This window comes from Salmo salar, chromosome 19 (genome assembly GCF_965601325.2).
Source record: "Salmo salar chromosome 19, fSalSal1, whole genome shotgun sequence".
Lineage (NCBI taxonomy): Eukaryota > Metazoa > Chordata > Actinopteri > Salmoniformes > Salmonidae > Salmo > Salmo salar.
The window spans coordinates 66,455,178-66,478,201 of NC_138309.1; the positions used below are offsets into that span (position 1 = coordinate 66,455,178).

The 23,024-nt window shown below is 41.2% G+C and overlaps 1 protein-coding gene across 1 annotated transcript in view; it reads left to right on the forward strand.

The window, feature by feature from the left end:
* The first annotated feature begins 456 nt into the window (after positions 1 to 456).
* mpp3b (MAGUK p55 scaffold protein 3b) overlaps positions 457 to 23,024 on the forward strand; it is a 31,297-nt gene continuing 8,729 nt past the window's right edge. The window contains exons 1-12 of the mRNA XM_014158647.3: positions 457 to 1,141; positions 14,295 to 14,455; positions 15,437 to 15,555; positions 15,876 to 15,953; positions 16,154 to 16,234; positions 16,847 to 16,984; positions 17,320 to 17,401; positions 19,179 to 19,264; positions 19,411 to 19,485; positions 20,112 to 20,308; positions 20,647 to 20,711; positions 22,790 to 22,807. Coding sequence (XP_014014122.1) covers positions 14,419 to 14,455; positions 15,437 to 15,555; positions 15,876 to 15,953; positions 16,154 to 16,234; positions 16,847 to 16,984; positions 17,320 to 17,401; positions 19,179 to 19,264; positions 19,411 to 19,485; positions 20,112 to 20,308; positions 20,647 to 20,711; positions 22,790 to 22,807 — 976 coding nt within the window. The 5' untranslated portion in view covers positions 457 to 1,141; positions 14,295 to 14,418. The remainder of the gene's footprint in view (positions 1,142 to 14,294; positions 14,456 to 15,436; positions 15,556 to 15,875; positions 15,954 to 16,153; positions 16,235 to 16,846; positions 16,985 to 17,319; positions 17,402 to 19,178; positions 19,265 to 19,410; positions 19,486 to 20,111; positions 20,309 to 20,646; positions 20,712 to 22,789; positions 22,808 to 23,024) is intronic.

A 23,024-nucleotide genomic window follows, 5' to 3' on the forward strand; every position in this document is an offset into this window, starting at 1 on the left:
AGGGTTCTTCGACTGTCCCCATAGGAGAACCCCTTTTGGTTCCAAGTAGAACCCTATTTGGTTCCATGTAGCACCCTCTGTGGAAAGGGTTCTACCTGGAACCCCCAAAAATTATACCAGGAACCACAAAGGGTTCTTCAAAGGGTTCTCCTATGACTGTAGGGCACTAAAAGAGAGAGAGAGAGTAGATGGAGGACAGAGTGGTTGGTTAAGGGATAAGTGGAGTGATGGTGCGGTGATGGAAGAGTGGAGGGATGGGGCAGAAAAGGAGTGAAGTAGGGGGACTGGTAAATTTAGAACCAAAAGGGTGCTATCTAGAACCTAAAAGGGTATTTAGGCTGTCCCCATAGGAGAACCCTTTGAAGAACCCTTTTTATTTCCGGACCCCGGCCGTAGAACCCTTTGTGGTTCAAATGTAGAACCCTTTCCAGAGGGTTCTACCTGGAACCAAAAAGGTTCTCCCTATAGAGAGCCGAAGAACCCTTTTGGAACCCATTTTTCCAAGTGTGTCATTTAGCAGACACTCTTATCCAGATCGATTTACAGGAGCAATTAGGGTAAAGTGCCTTGCTCAAGGGCACATAGACAGATCTTTCACCTAGTCTGCTTGGGATTCGAACCAGCGGCCTTTCAGCTACTGGCCCAACACTCTTAACCGCCAGGCAACCTGCCACCCCATAATGATTCATAGGCATGTTTTAGTTCTACTACCCCCACATGTCAAATCTGCTTATCAGCTCAAGCATGTCCCAATCAGCAGCATTGGTGAAGCAGCTAGAGAAAGAGAGAGAGGAAAGGGGTGGACCACAGATCCTGCATCCATGAGTCTGTATGTGTGTGAGAGAGAGGGGGCGAGAGAGAGGAACGGCGTGAGTGATATAATGAAGATAGACAGAGAGGGGGAGGGAGGAGACTGAGCGAGAGATAGAAAGGCGAGGACCAGAGAAGTGCAGTGCTGCACGCGTGTCTGTGTGAGGAGGAGGAGGAGAGAGTGATACAGCTAGCAGGGAAGCTAATGGCAGGTTTACACAGGAATCAAGACACATCGCTAGGCACCAACCCAAAGGAGTAAAAGGAGGGATTGCCAATGCACACACGCCCACACAGATACACACCACAGACAGAGCAGAGCATGAATAAGGTAGGGATCTTATTCGGTTTCATTTATAGTTATTCTGGCAGACGTTGTCTCAGCGGGAGGGAAGGATTGAGCAATTAAAGAGATTGAGGGATACAACGTGTGTGCACATTTATGTGAAAGCTGCAGGGATGCTCAGCCTCGAGTGTGTTCTTGTGAAACCTGCTAGGATTCTCCAAATGCTAGATTTTTACAAAAACAAGTGGAGTGGGTTTATAGATTGCCATATGTAGTCTTTAAATCCAATCTATTTAGTTTGCTATAGCTGCTTTATGTTTGATTTGGTATTAGAGGTAGCATTGAATGCCATGGAACTGTAGGTTGAATGATACATTTAGTATGTCTTTGTGTTCTGTGGGGGGGGTGTGTTGTGTTAATGCAAAGTCAACTTCTCAGACTAATGGAATGGCAAGGACACACATTGCATTCTTACCTTGCATGACCGCCCCTGCTCTCTTTGGCCTGGAATGATTCAATACATGAACTTAGAGTGATCTGGTCATCTCACGGTATTTCTTTTTTAAATACTACAGCATATTTTGAAACCACTTGCCATAAGCCATCACATTGCTTACACCAACTCGTTGCTTTTCAGACACTTTAAGGGACAGAGGAAATAGGTTTGTTTGCAGACCAGGCAGTCAACCTTTACTTAAGGATAACAGGTGAGGCCATTGGCTGTGTCACGCACCAACACACACACACACTGGGTAGAAGGGCAGATGGTGCCAGGTCTGTGTTTTGAGTGACCTTGCCTTCCCCCTCTCTGGCATCACCCACAACAACAGATAAATCATCCACTCTTCATCCGACTCCACAGGCAGGCAAACAGGTGGTGAGGGAGAGAGAAAGGGATGGCGAGAGAGAGGAAAAAGAGGAGAGTGTATGTGTGTTTGTGCGTGACACCACCCTTGGCATTGACAGAGAGATGGGGAATGGAGAGAGGTGGAGGAGCGAGAGAGAGAGGGAGAGGTCAACAACAAGGGGTCACAATCTGCTGAATGAAGACCGTGGTATCATACGGTCCCGTGTGGCTCAGTTGGTAGAGCATGGTGTTTGCAACGCCAGGGTTGTGGGTTCGATTCCCACGGGGGACCAGTACAGAGAAAAAATGTATGAAATGTATGCATTCACTACTGTAAGTCGCTCTGGATAAGAGCGCCTGCTAAATGACTAAAATGTCAAATAAATATGATACTGTGACCTTCGGTAGCATAGCTGAGGGGGTTCACCATCTGTCATAGAGACAGGCACTGTGAAAGGCTATTGTATGTCTACGCAACGTAATGATGAGTAACCTTGCTTGAGACCTGAAGACTTGTGTCAGAGCTAATGCTTATAGGCTGATGTGGTCCTGAGACACAAGACCGGTACTACAGGAGTGAGCTATAACAGATTTGAAGAAAATATCTTAACGATCTCTTTCAAATCTGTTCACACTGCTTATCATTTAGGTCTCTGAAGTTCAAACAGACAACGATTTTAGCTTTTAACACTGTTGCAACCATGTCCATTAGCCCGATGCTTAGGGACTTGGCTAAAAGTACAGACCTCTTTGTCTAATGCTTAGTCTTCTGGACCAGATGATAATCCTCTCACCACCCTCACTACAAAAGTACTGTGTGCAGCAATATAGTATAGTGTGCATGTAACAGAGTACCATGCCACAGATGGTACTAACAGATTGTAGTCCCACTACTATTCTATAGACCACTCTGTATTAGAAAGTACTACCAAAGGCATTCCTCTTGTCCTGGACCATATAGCCAGTAAGAAATGTCATATTGTTCAGTGGCAGGCAGACAAATGTCAGTGGGAGAAGGCTGTCCACTCTAAGCTCTCCTCCACTGCTTGTTATCAGAGTCCTGGAGAGGGGAGGGCTGGAGGATTGTAGGGGATGGACAGAGAAGATGGCGAGGGAGAGAAAGAAGGTAGTGGGGGAAGGGCAGAGAGGATGGGAGGGAGTAAGAGAGAGGGAAATATATGGGCATGAAATAAGGGTAAGAGGGAGAGGGGTAGGGAGGAGATGTAGGGAGAGAAGAGGGATGGGGAGGATGAAGGAGGGATAGGAGGGAGGGAGGGATAGAGAGATGGGTTGGGAGGTAACGAAGAGGGATGGAGAGGGCGAATTGAGGGGAGAGAAGGGATCCAGCTTTTGTCAAATTAATATCAAAAGTTGAATGTTTAGCATTTTAGCTAACCCTAACCCTTCCCTAAACTTGTCCTAATTCTCATAACATGCTACATTCATTTTCCTATCCTGCTGCGTAAATTCTAACCTGCTACGAAAAGTCAAATCTGACGTTATTCTGACAAAAGCTGGATCCCTTCTAGCCATGACCGAGTAAGAGGGGGCTTGAGAGGGAGGCAATCTGTAGAAATTACTGATGAGGACCAGAGATTTCCTGAGCAGAGATGTCAGGGCGTCATGGCCTGGTTTATTCAGATAGAAATGGACTGTCTAGATTGGAAAAGACATGGCTTTTTGTTGAAGTGTAAATAGCCATATTAATTTATTTTCCATCCCTGAAGACCTCTTCCTAAGGCAACCATGACCGTTTTTATTATACTCTCTAGCATGTCATTGGTAGGCGCAGAGTGATTTGTTACCTCTTCTAGGAATAGAAGTATCAAATCAAAGTTTATTGGTCGCGTACACCAGTGGCGGTCAGTTCCGTTTATGATGAGGGAGGATGATATTTTCTTTCATGAGCATGACCTTATTTCTACTACAGCATGTTGGATGACTGTCATTCATATTCCATTCACCCAGTTCAAAGTAACATCGCTAGGTTTAGGCTACTACATGATACTCTAATTTTCCCTGTGCCCATCATGAGGATGCTACAACCTAGCCTATGAATGAAAGTTTACAATGTAGGTGCACACAGGTCGAGAGAAACATTTGAGATGACAGTGACACATGGACAGACAGTGACACATTCAATACCGCCTTGCACACTCTTGCCTGCATCTAGCTTATCTAGGGTGTAATTAGTCCAACAGTTGCAAACAAGAGTTTCTATTGGACAAATTCTGGTATTTTTGTCCCTGTTTCGTTTTCTTCCATTTAAGAAACGTTTTTCAACAGATTCGGTGGAATGTATACACCCTTGATCACGCATAAACACAGTTCACTTTCATAGCAGCCACGTTGTATTCATTCTAGCCTCTATGCACTCTCCTCCTCTCACCTTTTCCCTTAATTTGTGGACTTGTCAAACCATGTCATAACCGCTACACACAGCCTACATCATTGTCCCCATATTAGCTAAAGTAACGTCTTAGTCAACATAGCTAATAGAACTAATGCGTTAGTAAACCCACTACAATCATGCAGTAACGTTAGTAAGCAGTTACACTGGCGGGCCCCAGTGGCAATAAATTAATTAAACCTGAAGCTTACCTTAACTTGACTTGGAAGAGTTCCAGTGTTATGTTGGATAGTCATAGCCAGCAGCAAGTTAAAAGAGAACAAATCTCCAGGGAATGATGGCATTATTAGTGAATTCTATAAATATTTTCAGGAGGATATTATTGAATTTATATTTAATGTTTTTAAGGAGGCAATTGATTTAGGGGTCCTGCCTGTTTCTATGACACAGGGCCTCCTTTCTGTAATACCCAAACCAAACAAAGATTCTATGATGTTAGAAAATTGGAGACCATTAATGAACAATGATGGAAAGCTACTTCCATCCATCTTTGCAGAAAGACTTAAAAAAGGTCTTGACCAAATCATTGATGATACCCACTCTGGTTTTATGAAGGGCAGATATATATGTAATAATATTCCACTAGTCTTGGACTTGATAGACTACAATGAGCACATTATGGAAGATAGCTTTATTTTATTTGTAGACTTTTACAAGGCATTTGATACAGTTGAGACTTCGATTTTTTTTGTTTTGGTCAAAATTTTCAAAGTGTAATTAAGACACTTTACAATAATAGTAACAGCTCTGTTAAATTATCCCATGGTACTCCACAGAGATTTGACATTAGACAAGGATGCCCAATTTCTCCTTTCTTATTTTTATTGGTCACACAAGTTATGGCACTTCATATAAATAAGGATAGTTTTAGGGGTATTCAGATACAAGACAAAGAGATAAAAGGTTCACAATTGGCTGACGAGACCACACATTTTTTTGAAAGATCATAATGAAGTCAGGAAAGCTATTGAGTGTATTAATGCCTTCTCACATGTATTAGGTTTATCTCTGAATATTAGGAAATTTGAATTATTTGCGTTAAAAAGATGTGACTTAAACTCAGTATGTAATATCCCTGTAAAAGATGTGATCACATATCTTGATATTAAAGTTATCAAAGATCAGAAAGAAAGGGCCAACTTAAATTTCTCTCGTATTGTAGAGAAAATTGGAAAGAGATTTAACTCCTGGTTATTAAGAGATCTTTTTTTATCTGGACGTGTACTTTTATCAAAATCTGAAGGTCTGTCCAGATTAGTTTATACCTCCCTTGCCTTGGATGTTCCTCTGTCAGTAACTAAAATGGTTGATAATAAATTATTTAACTTCATATGGAGGAATATACCTCATTATTTAAGAAAAGCGGTAATATGTAGTACTCAAAGTGAGGGAGGGTTGAATGCTCTGGATTTGAAAACCTCTAATATAATATTTAAGATTAAATGGATACAGAACTATTTTAGAAATAAGGATTGCATTTTGAATATCATCCCTAATTTAATATTCCAACAGAATGGTGGTCTAGAATTCTTACTAAAATGCAACTTTGATATGGGTAAAATCCCTATTAAGCTTGAAAACTTTCATAAACAAGTACTTCTAACTTGGAACCTCATGTACAAACACCATTTTTCCCCACATAGGTATACAATCTGGAGAAATAAAGACATAAAATACAAAAATAAGTATTTTTGTTTCCAGAACTGGTTTGACAACAACATTATTTGGGTTAAACAATTATTGAACAATGATGGACAACTATATGATTATCCAGAATTTATTAAACACACAATGTTACATTCACTCCTGAGGAGTATCAAATTGTTGTTAGAGATGTCCCTACAGGTGCTATTCTTCTTTTAGGAGAATATAACAATACTCCAAGTGCAACTGTTGAGGATTTTGTAGCCTAAATAGAATTAGAAGGAATTGACATTTTAAACTATAAATGTAATAACATGTATATAAGGAAACTATGTCAATATGTTACTATTCCCTCTGCTAAAATGTACTGGAATGAAGCCCTAGGACAAGTGAACTGGAACAAAGTTTTGTTGTTGTCTGGTAAATATTGTATATCTAATAAGGTGAAAGAAGTATCATACAAACTCATTCATAGAATCTACCCTGTAAAGACCTTTATTATACACAGATTTAAAATAGCTATTGATAACAAATGTGTATTTTGTGGTTGTGACCCAGAAACTCTTGACCATTTATTTTGGGACTGCTCTTATGTCAGAAGATTTTGGAGTGAGTTAGATTTTATTTTAAAAGAAACGATTATTAATTACTATTAAGAAATGACTCTGGTGTTATGTTTTATTTTGATCCGAATGATATGGACCCTGATTTACCTTTCATTGTTAATTTGTTTATCTTTCATGGAAGATTCTTTATCCATAAAATGAAGTGGGCAGAGAACAAACCCCTCTTCACATTATTTAAGATAAAATGTAAATATTATTTTGAAATGATCAGTAAATGTATAAACAATGAAGCAATACGCACCATAAAAGTATTTAACAAATTGAAAATGTATCTTGATATGTAATACCCCTGTCTGTTAGGTTTATGTACTCTTGTTTGTATATTTCAGTTTTTTGTATTTGTTGTGTTCATTATAAAAATAAAACATTATTATAATTTTTTTTAAAGACAGTCATAGCCAGCTAACTAACATAGCATCCCTTTGTTTGAGCCGGGTGTTTGAGTAACCTAACAAGCCTTTGCTAGCTAAGTAAGTGAAACTGAAAGTGGAAAAACAATTATTCTCTCTCACTCTCTTGCTTCTCCTTCATTTTTGAAGGAATGAATTTGTTGAACACTGTTCAACTATTGTCACTCTCTCTTTGAGTCAACTACTCACCACATTTTATGCACGGCTGTAGCTTATGCATTCAGTACTAGATTTATTCTCTGATCTTTTGATTGGGTGGACATGTCAGTTCATGTTGCAAGACCTCTGATAGGTTGGAGGACGTCCTCCTGAAGTTGTCATAATTACTGTGTAAGTCTATGGAAGGGGTGAGAAACATGAGCCTCCTAGGTTTTGTATTGAAGTCAATGTACCAAGAGGAGGACGGAAGCTAGCTGTCCTCCGGCTACACTATGGTGCTACCCTACAGAGTGATGTTGAGGCTACTGTAGACCTTCGTTGCAAAACAGTGTATTTTAATAAAATATTTGGTGACGTGAACATATTTTGTATAGTTATATCTAAAAAGGATTACTTTTTCAATGTTTTAACATTTTGATTTTCATGAAATTCACTGAGGAAGATGGTCCTCCCCTTCCTCCTCTGAGGAGCCTCCACTGGCGTACACAAATTTGCAGACGTTATTGCAGGTGCAGCAAAATACTTGTGCTTCTAGTTCCAACAGTGCATTAAACATACCTAGTAAATAACAATTACTAAACAATACACAAATAAGCAAACGAGTTCTAATAAAGAAATTACGAAATATCAGCGCGAGCAATTTCGTTCTGAGATGTGTGTGTATATATATATATACACACACACACACACACAATACCCCAAAATGACAAAGCGGAAACAGGTTTTTAGAAAATTTTGCAAATGTATTAAAAATAAAAAACATATCTTAATTACATAAGTAATCAGACCCTTTGTTATGAGACTTGAAATTGAGCTCAGATGCATCCTGTTTCCATCGGCCATCTTTGAGATGTTTCTACAACTTGATCGGAGTCCACCTGTGGTAAATTCAATTGATTGGACGTGATTTGGAAAAGCACACCTGTCTATATAAGATCCCACAGTTGACAGTGCATGTCAGAGCAAAAAAACAAGCCATGAGGTCGAATAAATTGTCCGTAGAGTTCCGAGACAGGGTTGTGTCTTGGCACAGATCTGGGGAAGGTACCCAAAATTGTCTGCAGCATTGAAGGTCCCCAAGAACACAGTGGCCTCCATCATTCTTAAATGGAAGAAGTTTAGAACCACCAAGACTCTTCTTAGAGCTGGCCGCCTGGCCAAACTGAGAAATCGGGGATGAAGGGCTTTGGTCAGGGAGGTGAACAAGAACCCGATGGTCACTTTGACAGAGCTCCGGAGTTCCTCTGTGGAGATGGGAGAACCTTCCAGAAGGACAACCATCTCTGCAGCACTCCACCAATCAGGCCTTTATGGTAGAGGGACCAGACAGAAGCCACTCCTCAGTAAAAGGCACATGACAGCCCGCTTGGAGTTTTCCAAAAGGCACGTAAAGGAGAAATAAGATTCTCTGGTCTGATGAAACCAAGATTGAACACTTTGGCATTAATGCCAAGCATCACGTCTGGAGGAAACCTGGCACCATCCCTAAGGTGAAGCATGGTGGTGGCAGCATCATTCTGTGGGGATGTTTTTCAGTGGCAGGGACTAGGAGACTAGTCAGGATTGAGGGGAAGATGAATGGAGCAAAGTACAGAGAGATCCTTGATGAAAACCTGCTCAAGAGCGCTCAGGACCTCAGACTGGGTCAAAGGTACACCTGTCAAAAGGACAACGACCATAAGCACACATGCAAAACAAAGCAGGAGTGGTTTCGGGACAAGTCTCTGAATGCCCTTGAGTGGCCTAGTCAGAGCCCAGACTTGAGCCCGATCGAACATCTCTGGAAAGACCTGAAAATAGTTGTGCAGCGATGCTACCAATCCAACCTGACAGAGCTTGAGAGGATCTGCAGAGAAGAATGGGAGAAACACCCCAAATACAGGTGTGCCAAGCTTTTATCATGATACCCAAGAAGACTCAGTACTGAGTAAAGGGTCAGAATACTTATGCAAATGTGATATTTCCGTTTATTTATTTGTATAAATATGCAAACATTTCTGAAAAAATGGGTTTTGCTTTGTCATTATGGTGGATTGTGTGCAGATTGTTTTCCCCCCTCATCAATGTAATCAGTTTTAGAATAAGGCTGTAACGTAACAAAATGTGGAAAAAGTAAAGGCGTCTGAATACTTTCTGAATGTACTGTATACCCGTGTATATACAGTGTACACTGAAAAAATATATAAACGCAACACGTAAAGTGTTGGTCCCAAGTTTCATGAGCTGAAATAGAAAATCCCCCAAAAAATTCATACGAACAGAAACCTTATTTCTCTCAATGTATTTATGTCCCTGTTAGTGAGCGTTTATCCTTCGCCAAGATAATCCACCTGACAGGTGTGGCATATCAAGAAGCTGATTAAACAGCATAATCATTACACAGGTGCACATTGTGCTGGGGACAATAAAAGGCCACTTTAAAATGTGCAGTTTTGTCACATAACACAATGCCACAGATGTCTAGTTTTGAGGGAGTGTGCAATTGGCATGCTGACTGCAGGAATGTCCACCAGAGCTGTTGCCAGAGAATTGAATGTCAATTTTTCTACCATAAGCTGCCTCCAACATCATTTTAGAGAATTTGGCAGTACATCCAACCGGCCTCGCAAACGCAGACCACATGTAACCACACCAGCACCACATTCCGCTTTGTCACCTGTGGGATTGTCTAAGGGGGGGGGGGGGGCTATGCCCTTGTAGGCCTACCCATGGCTGCACCCCTGCCAAGTCATGTGAAATCCGTAGATTAGGATCTAATTTATTTATTTAAATTGACTTGCCTTCCTTATATGAACTGCAACTCAGCGCAAAGCAGTCTCTAAGGAGCAGGGTAGATTACCGGGTGGTAGCCGGCTAGTTAAAGTTACTAAGGTTCAGGGCAGGGAACTGGGCGGAGGCCGGCTAGTGGTGGCTGTTTAACAGTATGATGGCCTGAAGTTATAAGCTGCTTATCAAACTCTCGGTCCCGGTTTTGATGCACCTGTACTGTCTCCTCCTCCTAGGTGGGAGAAGGGTGAACAATTAGGTACCATGGTTAGGGTCAATCCAATTTCAATTCAGTCATTTCAGGAATTCCACTCAAATTCAAAATGTTCTCATTGAGAAATGCCAGTTTACCTTCTGAATTTACAGTTGCTAAAACACAATTTCTGAAACCTTGCTCCATTTCCTGAAAATATTAAACACAAAACCTCATCTTCAAGCACTATTTACATAACCTCTGACTCCTCTCGCAAAATGAAACATTCGCCTCAAAACAGTTTTACCTGTGTTCAAAATCAAACACTGCTCTCAAATCATAAACAAAGTGATCAAAATGATATACACTCTCAAGCAGTCAGTAAACAATACACCGAAAAATAGAAAACACATTGTTCAAAACATACAATTCTCAGGGAGAAGTACATTTTTAATCTAAAAAAATATTCTTGCTCCTGAGTGAATATAGCTGTCCTTCCACCTGCATGTGGCAGCCTTGCAATTCTACAAAAAAATAGTTGTGCAGTTACAAAACATATTCATGCAGTACAATACATACAGTGATTAACTTTACAAATGTCTATTGAAACAGCTGCATAGTGTAGTACAGTAAATTTGCAATTACAAAAATACAGTAGGATACTGTACCTGTTCTCTTCTCTGAATGTCCTTACTATGGTGGACACAGAAAATATGCTCAAATTGGGTTGCACTCTAAGTCCTGCTTCCCTCATTGTCAGTCCATGGACAAGAACATGGTCTATAACTGTTGCTCAAATTTCATCAGATATTTCCACTCTTTGTCCTCCTCTTCCTCTTTCTTGCCCTCCTCCTCCTCCTCCTCTTCCTCCTCGTCACCCACCTCGCATACGTACTCGTCCTCTCACATTGTTTCTTCTATCCATTCTCAGACTTTCTCCTTCCCACCTTCAACAACCTGTTTGCTCTCTGAACTGACTTATATTGGTTGTGTCGCATCATTTGAAACAGGTTAAATCAATTTTGAGTGATTGTGTTCAATCAATGACATGTGTTCTCTATTTGTATTTGACTGTTGCCACTTGTGTTTACCTGTATGGATGACATGTGCAGAATGTGTTTTGAGAATGTTTTTAGTGTTTTGCTGAAAAGTCTAAGTGAGATCTGCAAATTGTATTTTACCATGTGAAATGGTTTAAGGTATTGACAACAGACTGCATAATTAGCTAAATGAGTCCAGGCAACTGAGAACTTTGTTCAGCCAATGGGTTTTAGTGTTTTAGCAATTGAGAAAAACTGTAAAAGGAATCTGACCCCAACTGGTAGTCACTAGCCATAACGTTCTCCAAACTTTTATTACTGTATTTCATGTTAGCATGCAAGCTATGTTACCTAACTTATGGGTAACACACAGACAGTTTTTCCAGAGAAGATAAAGTAAGATGCAGTGTATGGTGCAGGCATGCAATTATCATGTTGTTTGGATGAAACTTTTTTTTTTTTTTTAGGTATACTGCAGTAAACCCGAGCCTTTAATGTACTTTTAATGATCAAATAAATAAATTAAATATTATTAACAGATAAGAAAGGTCAACCATATATGTAACAGGGAATAGTAACAGTTTTTTGTCTCGTTTACAGCTGCTTTCTTTGGTTCAGCACAGGGTGGTGTCTCTCTCACACACACACACTGTTAGTGTCAATCACTGCAGGCTGTATGATGGAGCATGGACTGACGTTTCCATGAAAGAAGGTGGTACGGGTTTCCTGATCTCCCACACTTATTTCTCAGGTTGACCATGTCACGCGTGAGGAAATGGCTACGCTCCAATGTCTATATTAGCATACTACTTTGGATGCGTGCACATTACATTATTTAATTCTAAGTAGTATGCTAGTGTGGATATCGAAACAGAGCTAATGTGCGCCTATGCCTGTGAGGGATGAGAAGTGAGTACTATACAGTATTTTAATTGGTATGTCCATTTCAATCATAAGTCCATAACTATGTAGGCTATAGTGTCAACAGGTGCGCCTTAGGGAAACGCTGTCCTCTCCCTTTTAGAAAACCCACACTACACTTCCCATGACTCCACAGTTAGCCATATTGGTGCAGTCTTCCCTGTAGCTCAGGCAAAGTTGGTAGAGCATGGTGCTTGCAATGCCAGCATGGTGTGTGCAATGCCAGGGTTGTGGGTTCGATTCCCACGGGGGGCCAGTATAAAAAATGAAATGTATGCATTCACTACTGTAAGTCGCTCTGGATAAGAGCATCTGCTAAATGACTAAAATGTAAATGTAAAATGGTGCACAGGTGTGAAAGTTTTGCCATTCCCGATCAGCTCTGCTGGCCCCATTTCATCAAGAAACTGAACACAGCACATTAAAGGCCCAGTGCAGTCAAAAATGTGATTTTATGTATTTCCACACTGAGGGTGAAATAACACTGTGAAATTGTGAAAATAATGCTAATGCCCTTTTAGTGTAAGAGCTGTTTAACAAAGACTACCTGACATTTCAGCCTGCTTTGGTGGGATGGAGTTTTGCCCTTCCATTGTGACATCACCATGCAGTAAATTAGACCAATAAGAGAGTTCCAAACCTCTCTGCCATTAACATCTAATTTTCAGTTTCAGACCACTCCCAGAAAGTCCTAGAAAATTCTTGCTTAAGAAATTGTTACCCAGAAATGATTTTGATATTGAGATTAAAAAAATTAAAAACAACTGCATTGGACCTTTAACTCTTAGTATTAAGATTTTTTTTTTAAACGGTTTGTAAAGTAAAGTCCCCTGTTTTGGGGACCTGCGTGGTCGAGTACCGGTTCCCATCGACATTTTTTCTTATAAATCGATATGTGCGTTGAGCAGTAGCCCTGATTCTCATGGACACAAGAGTATGTATCTTCTGCCTATGTGAAGCAGAACGTGAAATCTGACACCACTTGAAGCTGGGATGTCCCTCCTACCATTTAATTTGCTCTTCCGACTGTCCATCAACTCCTGGCTGAAACCTACGTCATTGCCACAATGAATATTATTATTTTTTTTTACTAACGACACATTCTAATTTACAATAACGGCCTAGGAACAGTGGGTTAACTGCCTTGTTCAGGGGCAGAACAACAGGTTTTTACCTTGTCAGCTCAGGGATTCGATCTAGCAAACTTTCGGTTACTGGCCCAATGCTCTAACCACTAGGCTACCTGCCGCCGCTTATGCCTGGAATCCTTACATCGTAACACATCAGGAGAGAGTGGTTTCATCACTGTAGCACTGTGGATCGATTTATAGCCAGTAATCTAAAATAATTCAATGATTTTAAACAAACACGTTGTTTAGTATTTGTTATTTTAGGTATTTTATTAGGTTCCCATTAGCTGTTGCGAAAGCAGCAGCTACTCTTCCTGGGGTCCACATAAAACATGACATAATACAAAACATTAATAGACAAGAACAGCTCAAGGACAGAACTACATAAATGTCAGTCATTTGTCATAGACGGACAAGATGAAAGGCAAGTTCCTAACAAGTTCAGGAAGCCAAGCTTGAGCTCTGTGAGAAGTTCACAGCGATGGGGCAGACTTTTTGATCAAGAGAGACCTTTAGAAAGTATGGACATTTTCTCTAACACTAAATATACAAATGATGTGTTTTACAGGAAGGTGAAATATTATAGTTAGTCGTTTTATAAATTAATTTTACTATATTTAAAAAAATAAGTAATTTCAAGCCTAATTCATACAGTTTTGTTGAATAGGAAATACATCATATAAAATATTTCATATTTTCATCATGTTTGTGCTGTGTACTTGAGCTTGGGTCCTCATAAATGACAATTTTTTTTACCTTTCTTGGAGTACGCAACATTACTATTGTTAATGGCTCAATAATTACTTTTGGGGTTTACGTAGATTACATTTTCGATTACATTTAGTTACATTTAAGAGGTTAAGAGAGACACATTCGAGAGCAGCAGGGCTTGCATTTGAAAGCCCATAAGTTTGTTTAATCAAGTGATCTAAGTTCTGTTTTGCATGAAGACTATTTTGAGATGAATACCTTTGATTTTGTATGTAAAATCTAATTTAATTAAATAAAGAAGAGCTAGCAGTTTGTTTTGTTGTTGTTGTTTTTTCCTGTAGGTTTGACTACCGGGGTATAAATCTGGATAATAAGAAAAAGGAGGCAGAGAAAGAAGCTCCAGCAACTCTATCTTCCTTTTCTGTCCATCCTGAGTCTACACTAGGTGGCCCTTCCAGCTTCTAAATGATTGAAGCCATGCCTCACCTCTCTGGAAGCACAGGTAAGGACAGACACATGGCTAAGACTCATGTATAATGTTCATGTTACTACATTATTTAAACGTTTTATTTAACTTGGCAAGTCAGATAAGAACAAATTCTTACTTACAATGACGGCCTACCCCAGCCAAACCCGGACGACGCTGGGCTAATTGCGCGCTGCCCAATCCCGGCTGGATGGGATTCAGCCTGGATTTAAACCAGTGACTGTAGTGTCACCTCTTGCACTGAGATGTAGTGCCTTAGACCGCTGCGCCACTCGGAAGCCCCCTGCCACTTGGGAGCTAAGAGTGCACTTAGTACCAGCTTTTTGGGGCCAGCCAATCACAGAGTTATGTTGTCCCCTAATTTGAATATTAATTGTGGGTAGCACTGGGCTAACAGTGCTACCCACAAGTAGCACTTTAAAGTATTTTGACTTAAGTAGTTTTTTGGGGTATCTGTACTTTACTTTACTATTTATATATTTGACTACTTTTACTTCACTACATTCCTTAAGAAAATAATATACTTTTTACTCCATACATTTTCCTTGATATCCAAAAGTACTCGTTACATTTTGAATGCTTAGCAGTACACAAAAAATGGTCTAATTCACACACTTATCAAGAGAATATCTCTGGTCATCTCTAATGCCTCTGATCTGGCAGACTCACTAAACACACATGCTTCGTTTGTAAATTATGTCTGAATGTTGGAGTGTGGCCCTGGCTAGCCGTAAATTTTAAAAAATATATATATTGCCGTCTGGTTTGCTTAATTTAAGGAATTTGAAATGATTTATACTTTTACTTTTGATACTTAAGTATATTTTAAACCAAATTCTTTTAGATTTTTACTCAAGTAGAATTTTACTGGGTGACTTTTACTTTTACTTGAGTCATTTTCTGTTAAAGGTAACTTTACTTTTACTCAAGTATGACAATTGGGTACTTTTTCCACCACTGTTGCCCTGTAATGGGATCATGCTTTTCTCACTGTAGGGTTGCATGAGACTCTGGCCCTTCTCACCTCTCAGCTCCACCCTGATGCCAAACACAAAGAAGACCTGGTGTTCCTCAAGGATGTCTTCAGCGAGAAGAGCCTGGCGTATCTGATGAAGGTACAACCCTATAGATTTGTACCCCTTATGGAACCCACTGGGTTCAAAGTCGTGTTAATGCTGTATAGCCTAGGCTCTGGGAGCTAACTTAAGTCTTCAGGTCTTATAGGCAAGGCAGGCTGAATTTGATCTTCATCATATATGTGTTGCAGAGAAGGCTGGTGGGAGGATGGGCTCATTGTAATGTCTGGAATTGAATTAACGGAACAGAGTCAAACGTGGTTTCCATATGCTTGATGTGTTTGATACCATTTCAGCCATTACTATGAGCCTGTCCTCCTATAGCTCCTCCCACCAGCCTCTGATGTGTTGTACCACAGATCCATGAGAAGTTGCGGCAGTATGAGCGGCAGAGCCCTACTCCAGTTCTCCACAGCGCCTCCTGTCTGGCAGAGGATGTAAGTACATCCACAACCCACTGAGTTGAAAACACAGGACAGGTGAAGAAGATATGGTGGATGCCTCCTGGAACTTTTCTGTCCCCTACCCAGTTAATAAATGTCAGTGAAGATGGAGGAAGATAGATTCAGATGTGTTGAGTCGCCAGCAATATGTCTTAGGCCTACTTATGATGACATCCTAATGCTGTGGTTGACAGTTGGCTGAGGAGATTCAGAATGGACCGATGGAAGGTGATGAGAGGGAACTGCTTCTGCTTCTGAGCGCTCCTCATCTCAAGGTACACATGTCTCACACACACACACACGTCTCTCTCTTGCTCTCTCCCTCTCTCTCTCTCTCTCTCTCTCTCTCTCTCTCTCTCTCTCTCTCTCTTGTTTTTTTATCTCTTCAACATCATCAAAAGCAAGCACTAAGCCTTTTTACAGCCCAGACACAGGCTGAGTCCCAAATGGCACCCGATTCCTTACATATTGTGAAAAGGTAGTGCACTACATAGGGAATAGGGTGCCATTTCAGACGCAGCCACAGACAGTTCTCTTCAGTCACATTAATCAAGGTCATTATGCTCAATTTGATTGGCTTTTTATGTCCAACAGCTAGGGAAGAAATCACAGCTCATGACATTAGTATAGTAATATCTTCATTATACCCGCTCGTTTGCACAATAGCCTGGGGGGATTTGTCTCTCTCTTTCAATCTCTTCTCAAGGTTCTTCAGTCTAAATTTCTTTGTGCCTCTCTTTCATCCTTTCTCTCTTTCCGTGCTTTGCTCATTGAATTGATGGATTGTCTGTCCCACTCAGTTTTAGTGGGAACAAAATATTTATTATCATCGTCATTGTTTAGGATGTGTCCAATCTCACTATGGTCTGTCTCTCTCTGACCTATAGGCTATCCTGGCAGCCCATGACACGGTGGCCCAGAAGAACTTTGACCCCGTGTTGCCCCCGCTGCCAGACGACGTGGACGACGAGCTGGAGGAAGAGTCTGTGAAGATCGTTCGGTTGGTGAAGAACAAGGAGCCCCTGGTGAGTCTTGATACGATATGATGTGATATGATACAATATACAGTACAATTTACGTTAGCTTATAATATGCGATACAATACTTTATTGTGGGTGCATGAGATTCTGGCCCTCATTTCATGGAAATTCATTTTGAGAGGCCAGTGGTACATTTCAAATATAATTCGCACAACCATACTCAACCATTTAGAATTTGAAAGGCTATAAGAAGGTAGGTGTCATGCTTTGCGATTGTCTTCTGTGAGCTAGATAAGTGTCTGCGAGCTGGTTAAGTGTCTGTGACCTAGTTAAGTGTCTGGGAGCTATAATTAAGCGTATCACCTGGTGAAATTTTCCAGGGGGCGACCATCCGCAGAGATGAGGTGACGGGGGCTGTAATAGTGGCCAGGATCATGAGGGGAGGGGCTGCGGACCGCAGTGGTAAGAGAGCAGCATGTGTAAGCACGTGTACACACACACAGTACAAACCCTCACTCCCCACAACAATGCCCTACCCCTCATATGGTACTGTACCAACCATATCTTAGATCCTTCCCCATACCGACACCACCAAAGTACCCTACCTCCTCCATTTTTCATCCACATTCATACCCACCCTCATAAACTACCAACCTGGACTCAGGGGTAGATGTAACATAGTAAATATAAATCCGAGACACTCCAATTAGTATGATTCGTATTAGTATTTTGTATGGTATGTATTAATGTGTGGATGTCCATCCTATGATGAGTTACGAATTACAATTCGTACAATATGTTACAAATTGCAATTCGTACAATTTGTAACGAATTTGCAAAAAGTATGATATGTTACTAATTCCATTTTGTTGTGGCTAACATTAGCTAGGTGGCTAATGCTAACGTTAGCTAGGTGGCTAACGTTAGCTAGGGTTAGGAGTTAGGTTAAAGTGTTAGGAGTTAGGTTAAATGGTTAGCTAACATGCTAAGTAGTTGCAAAGTAACTTAAGTAGCAAGTAGTTCGAAAGTTGCTAAAATGCTTAAGTTGTCTGTGTGGAGATTCAAACACGGAACCTTTGGGTTGCTAGACGTTCGCGTTATACGCCCACCCATCCTGACCAACCAGCCTTAAGTAACCTTCTGTCTTATGTAAACATACTGATGGGTTCTGACTTCTAAACTTGAAATACTATTCATCATCAGGTATCCTATGGAAATGAGAAGGGCCACAGTCTGGTTTCGACACCAAAAGTTAATGATTATCTGTAGGAGGAATGTGTATGGTGGAGTCAATTAAGATTGGATATGAGCCATGGGCTTGGAATGTACCGAGTAAAGGAAAGGCAATCAAATGGTTGCAGTTACTGATAAGGGTGGAGAGCTGTGGATTAGTGAGGAGTGGGGGCCGAGGTCAGGTCAGATTAAGGGAGTTTATTACCCCCATCACTTAACTTCCTGCAATAAATATGTAATGTTGAGAGGGAAGGAGGTGATTTTATTCAAATTAGGTTTATATACTTGTGCTGGTGGGAACATGTCTTGGTCTGTTCAGATGTCTGACACTTTGAGTGTATAAACTTGGTTTGAGCTTTAATAATCGTCCGTGAGTTTTTACACGGTTCATTTAGAACCTAACAATAACAAACGTATCATAGCATACTAATTTCAGTATGCCGGATTTAAATGTACAATGTTACGTCTATTCTACGAGACCTGGCTGAAACTACTGTTCCACTTTACTCAACTTAACCCTGTCTGTTGATCAGCATCCCAACCTATTACAACATAATGAAAGTTATTCGTGGTCATAAAGTTCTCACCTCAAAAGTCAAACTTCTTGGTTTAAGTCAACTGGATGACTCAAGGCACCAAATCCGTCTCTCTCAACCACACCATTCTGAAGACAGAGAAAGAAGAACTTCAGATTTATACCCACATTTGAAGTTGAACAAATATTGAAATGCTGATAGGAGAAGGGATTATATGTCATGGCCTCACAGAAATAAAACTAGTCACTACTGTATATAGACTAGACATCAAATCCTTCAGATTAGGCGTGTGTCACAAGATTGCATTTTGCAGATTATTACTGAGAGGGGTTGCAGTCAAAGCTGGTTACTGCCATTGCCATGGAAATGCACATGTTGGTATTTGACTGACTGGTACTGCTTGTGTTGTTTCATGGCTGTCTGTTTGTCTGTCTGTTTGTCTGTCTGTTTGTCTGTCTGCTTGCCTCAAGGTCTGGTGCATGTGGGAGATGAACTTCGAGAGGTCAACGGAAACCTGATCATTCACAAAAGACCAGATGAGATCAGTCAGATTCTGGTAGGTGTAATGCTCTGCTCTATTGCTCTCTAATCTTGCTACTATACAGGCTATCATTGTTTTCATTGAAGACAATGAACTGCAGTAATTGATTATCAAGGTAATTTTAGCCTCATGCGTTATCCTTTTGACTTTTATTTAACCAGTCCCAGTCACAAGGCTCCATCACTTTGAAGATCATCCCTGCCGTTGCAGAGGAAGACAGGCTGAAGGAGAGCAAGGTGAGGAGGAACACCAAAACTTTACATTCTTATTGCCCCAGTTCAGATGGTGTGAAAACGTTTTCTCCCTGCTGAACACAACCCTGATTTGTTATGCGAGTATCCAGCCATAGAATTACAATGCATACTTCTATGTACTATGAACATTCTGAGGAATGTTCGTAGTCCATTGACAGTCAAAACGTTATGAAGGCCATTGATGGCCAGAATGTTATGCTTTTATTTATGTATTGGCAGCTATAAAAAATAAATAAAGATATATAAACTCCCAGTAATTTATTGTGTAAAACACCAACTTGAAGGCACAGTGATACCGAAACGTTGGTGCTTTACCCAATAAATTACTGGGAGTTTATATAGTCAGCGCCTCTAAAATAAATCTATTTTTTCTGGGTGTTTGCCAGCTCATGCTATTTATTTGTTGGCACACAAGAAAATACAAAACAATATGATGAGAGTTTAAAAGGCAAACGAAAAGAGGGGCAAAGAGGGGCTTGTAAGGCATCTCCTCCTTAAATTTAAGTTCAAATAAGACATTTTAATTGTGGTTAGAGACGCACCTATTCTTCTCTTTAGAATGTCTATGCACCCCTGTCATGATTCGAACCCTGATCTTCCTGTACTAGGTCTACCTGAAGGCCCTGTTTGACTACACCCCCTTTGAGGACAAGGCCACGCCCTGCCAGGAGGCAGGACTTCCTTTCAAGCGGGGGGACATCCTGCAGGTGGTGAGCCAGGACGATGCCACCTGGTGGCAGGCCAAGAGAGTGGGCGACAGCAACTTGAGGGCCGCACTAATCCCCTCTACACAGTTTCAGGAGAGGTAGGCAAGACTGAATTTTTTGGAATGGTTTAAACTTTAAAGAGTACAAAATAATGGACAACTTACTTAAGGGCCCTGCTGTATATGATGTCATATTGCTGAATTTACCTTTCATTTGAGGAATAGATTTGTATGAGTATTCTGCATTTTCCAAACACTGTTGGGATATAATTGCCAATGATATTGGGAAGAGCCAGTAGTTTTAGTCTTGGGAGATTAGAATTTTGTTATTGTTGATTTTCTGTAAGCTGGAAGTCACCTCGCTGTGTATGACGATGTCAAATTGCTGAGTCTACTTTAACTTTGAGGGATTTTTATCCCATCTACACCTCTCCCAGGCGTCTTAAATACAGAATAAAGATGGGTACTTACCAGGCGCCTGTGTCACCGAAAACACCCACATGTAAGTTCTCTCAATACACTGATTCCCAATGATCACTTATATACTGCTCAAAAAAATAAAGGGAACACTTAAACAACATATCATAGATCTGAATAAAATAAATAATCTTATTAAATACTTTTTTCTTTACATAGTTGAATGTGCTGACAACAAAATCACACAAAAATAATCAATAAATATCCAATTTATCAACCCATGGAGGTCTGGATTTGGAGTCACACTCAAAATTAAAGTGGAAAACCACACTACAGGCTGATCCAACTTTGATGTAATGTCCTTAAAACAAGTCAAAATGAGGCTCAGTAGTGTGTGTGGCCTCCACGTGCCTGTATGACCTCCCTACAATGCCTGGGCATGCTCCTGATGAGGTGGCGGATGGTCTCCTGAGGGATCTCCTCCCAGACCTGGACTAAAGCATCCGCCAACTCCTGGACAGTCTGTGGTGCAACGTGGCGTTGGTGGATGGAGCGAGACATGATGTCCCAGATGTGCTCAATTGGATTCAGGTCTGGGGAACGGGCGGGCCAGTCCATAGCATCAATGCCTTCCTCTTGCAGGAACTGCTGACACACTCCAGCCACATGAGGTCTAGCATTGTCTTGCATTAGGAGGAACCCAGGGCCAACTGCACCAGCATATGGTCTCACAAGGGGTCTGAGGATCCCCCAAAGAAATGCCACCCCACACCATGACTGACCCACCGCCAAACCGGTCATGCTGGAGGATGTTGCAGTCAGCAGAACGTTCTCCACGGCATCTCCAGACTCTGTCACGTCTGTCACGTGCTCAGTGTGAACCTGCTTTCATCTGTGAAGAGCACAGGGCGCCAGTGGCGAATTTGCCAATCTTGGTGTTCTCTGGCAAATGCCAAACGTCCTGCACGGTGTTGGGCTGTAAGCACAACCCCCACCTGTGGACGTCAGGCCCTCATACCACCCTCATGGAGTCTGTTTCTGACCGTTTGAGCAGACACATGCACATTTGTGGCCTGCTGGAGGTCATTTTGCAGGGCTCTGGCAGTGCTTCTCCTGCTCCTCCTTGCACAAAGGCAGAGGTAGCGGTCCTGCTGCTGGGTTGTTGCCCTCCTACGGCCTCCTCCACGTCTTCTGATGTACTGGCCTGTCTCCTGGCAGCGCCTCCATGCTCTGGACACTACGCTGACAGACACAGCAAACCTTCTTGCCACAGCTCGCATTGATGTGCCATCCTGGATGAGCTGCACTACCTGAGCCACTTGTGTGGGTTGTAGACTCCGTCTCATGCTACCACTAGAGTGAAAGCACCGCCAGCATTCAAAAGTGACCAAAACATCAGCCAGGAAGCATGGGAACTGAGAAGTTCCCATAAAAGATTTAGATGCACTATTGTAAAGTGGTTGTTCCACTGGATATTATAAGGTGAATGCACCAATTTGTAAGTCGCTCTGGATAAGAGCGTCTGCTAAATGACTTAAATGTAAATGTAAATGTAAGTGGTCTGTGGTCCCCACCTGCAGAACCACTCCTTTATTGGGGGTGTCTTAATAATTGCCTATAATTTCCACCTGTTGTCTATTCCATTTGCAGAACAGCATGTGAAATGTATTGTCAATCAGTGTTGCTTCCTAAGTGGACAGTTTGATTTCACAGAAGTGTGATTGACTTGGAGTTACATTGTGTTGTTTAAGTGTTCCCTTTATTTTTTTGAGCAGTGTATTTTACACCATTAGTAAAAAAAAAAAAAACTGTTTTGTCTGCATTGTATTATTTGCATTCTAGAAATTGTTATACTTTATGTAGAGAAAGAGAAAGAAAGATAAAGGATATCAAAAGACAGGAGGGATTTTAGAATGATCCTCCAATGGTTAATCCTTTTATCCAATTCGGAAGCAAATATGACAACAAATCTGTAGGCAAACAAAGAGTAACATAACTGTCCTTTCTTATATCTTTATCTGTCTGAGTATTGACTGGGAGGTCTTAGATTTTGATATACTCTAATGTTATCTGTACCTTGACAAAAATGCATGACATCATGTGGGCACTGCCTGTTTGAGTTGTGTTGATTTCCCCCCCCCCCCCCCTTACTGCTCACCTCAGATGATCTGGCTGAAAGAGGTAGGTGGAGAGAGCACTCACACACATACAGACACTTGTCGAATGTTATTTTCTTTGCTTACGTACCCTACCTTCCTTGACCCAATACTTGTAACACACCTGCCTGCTTTGCTTTACCACCCTAACTCCCCTCCTGGACTCTTCAGAAACCTCCACAGTTCACACTGCCCTTCCCTCCTTACCCTCCCCCTCTCACCCGGTCTTCTCTCCCTGCTTG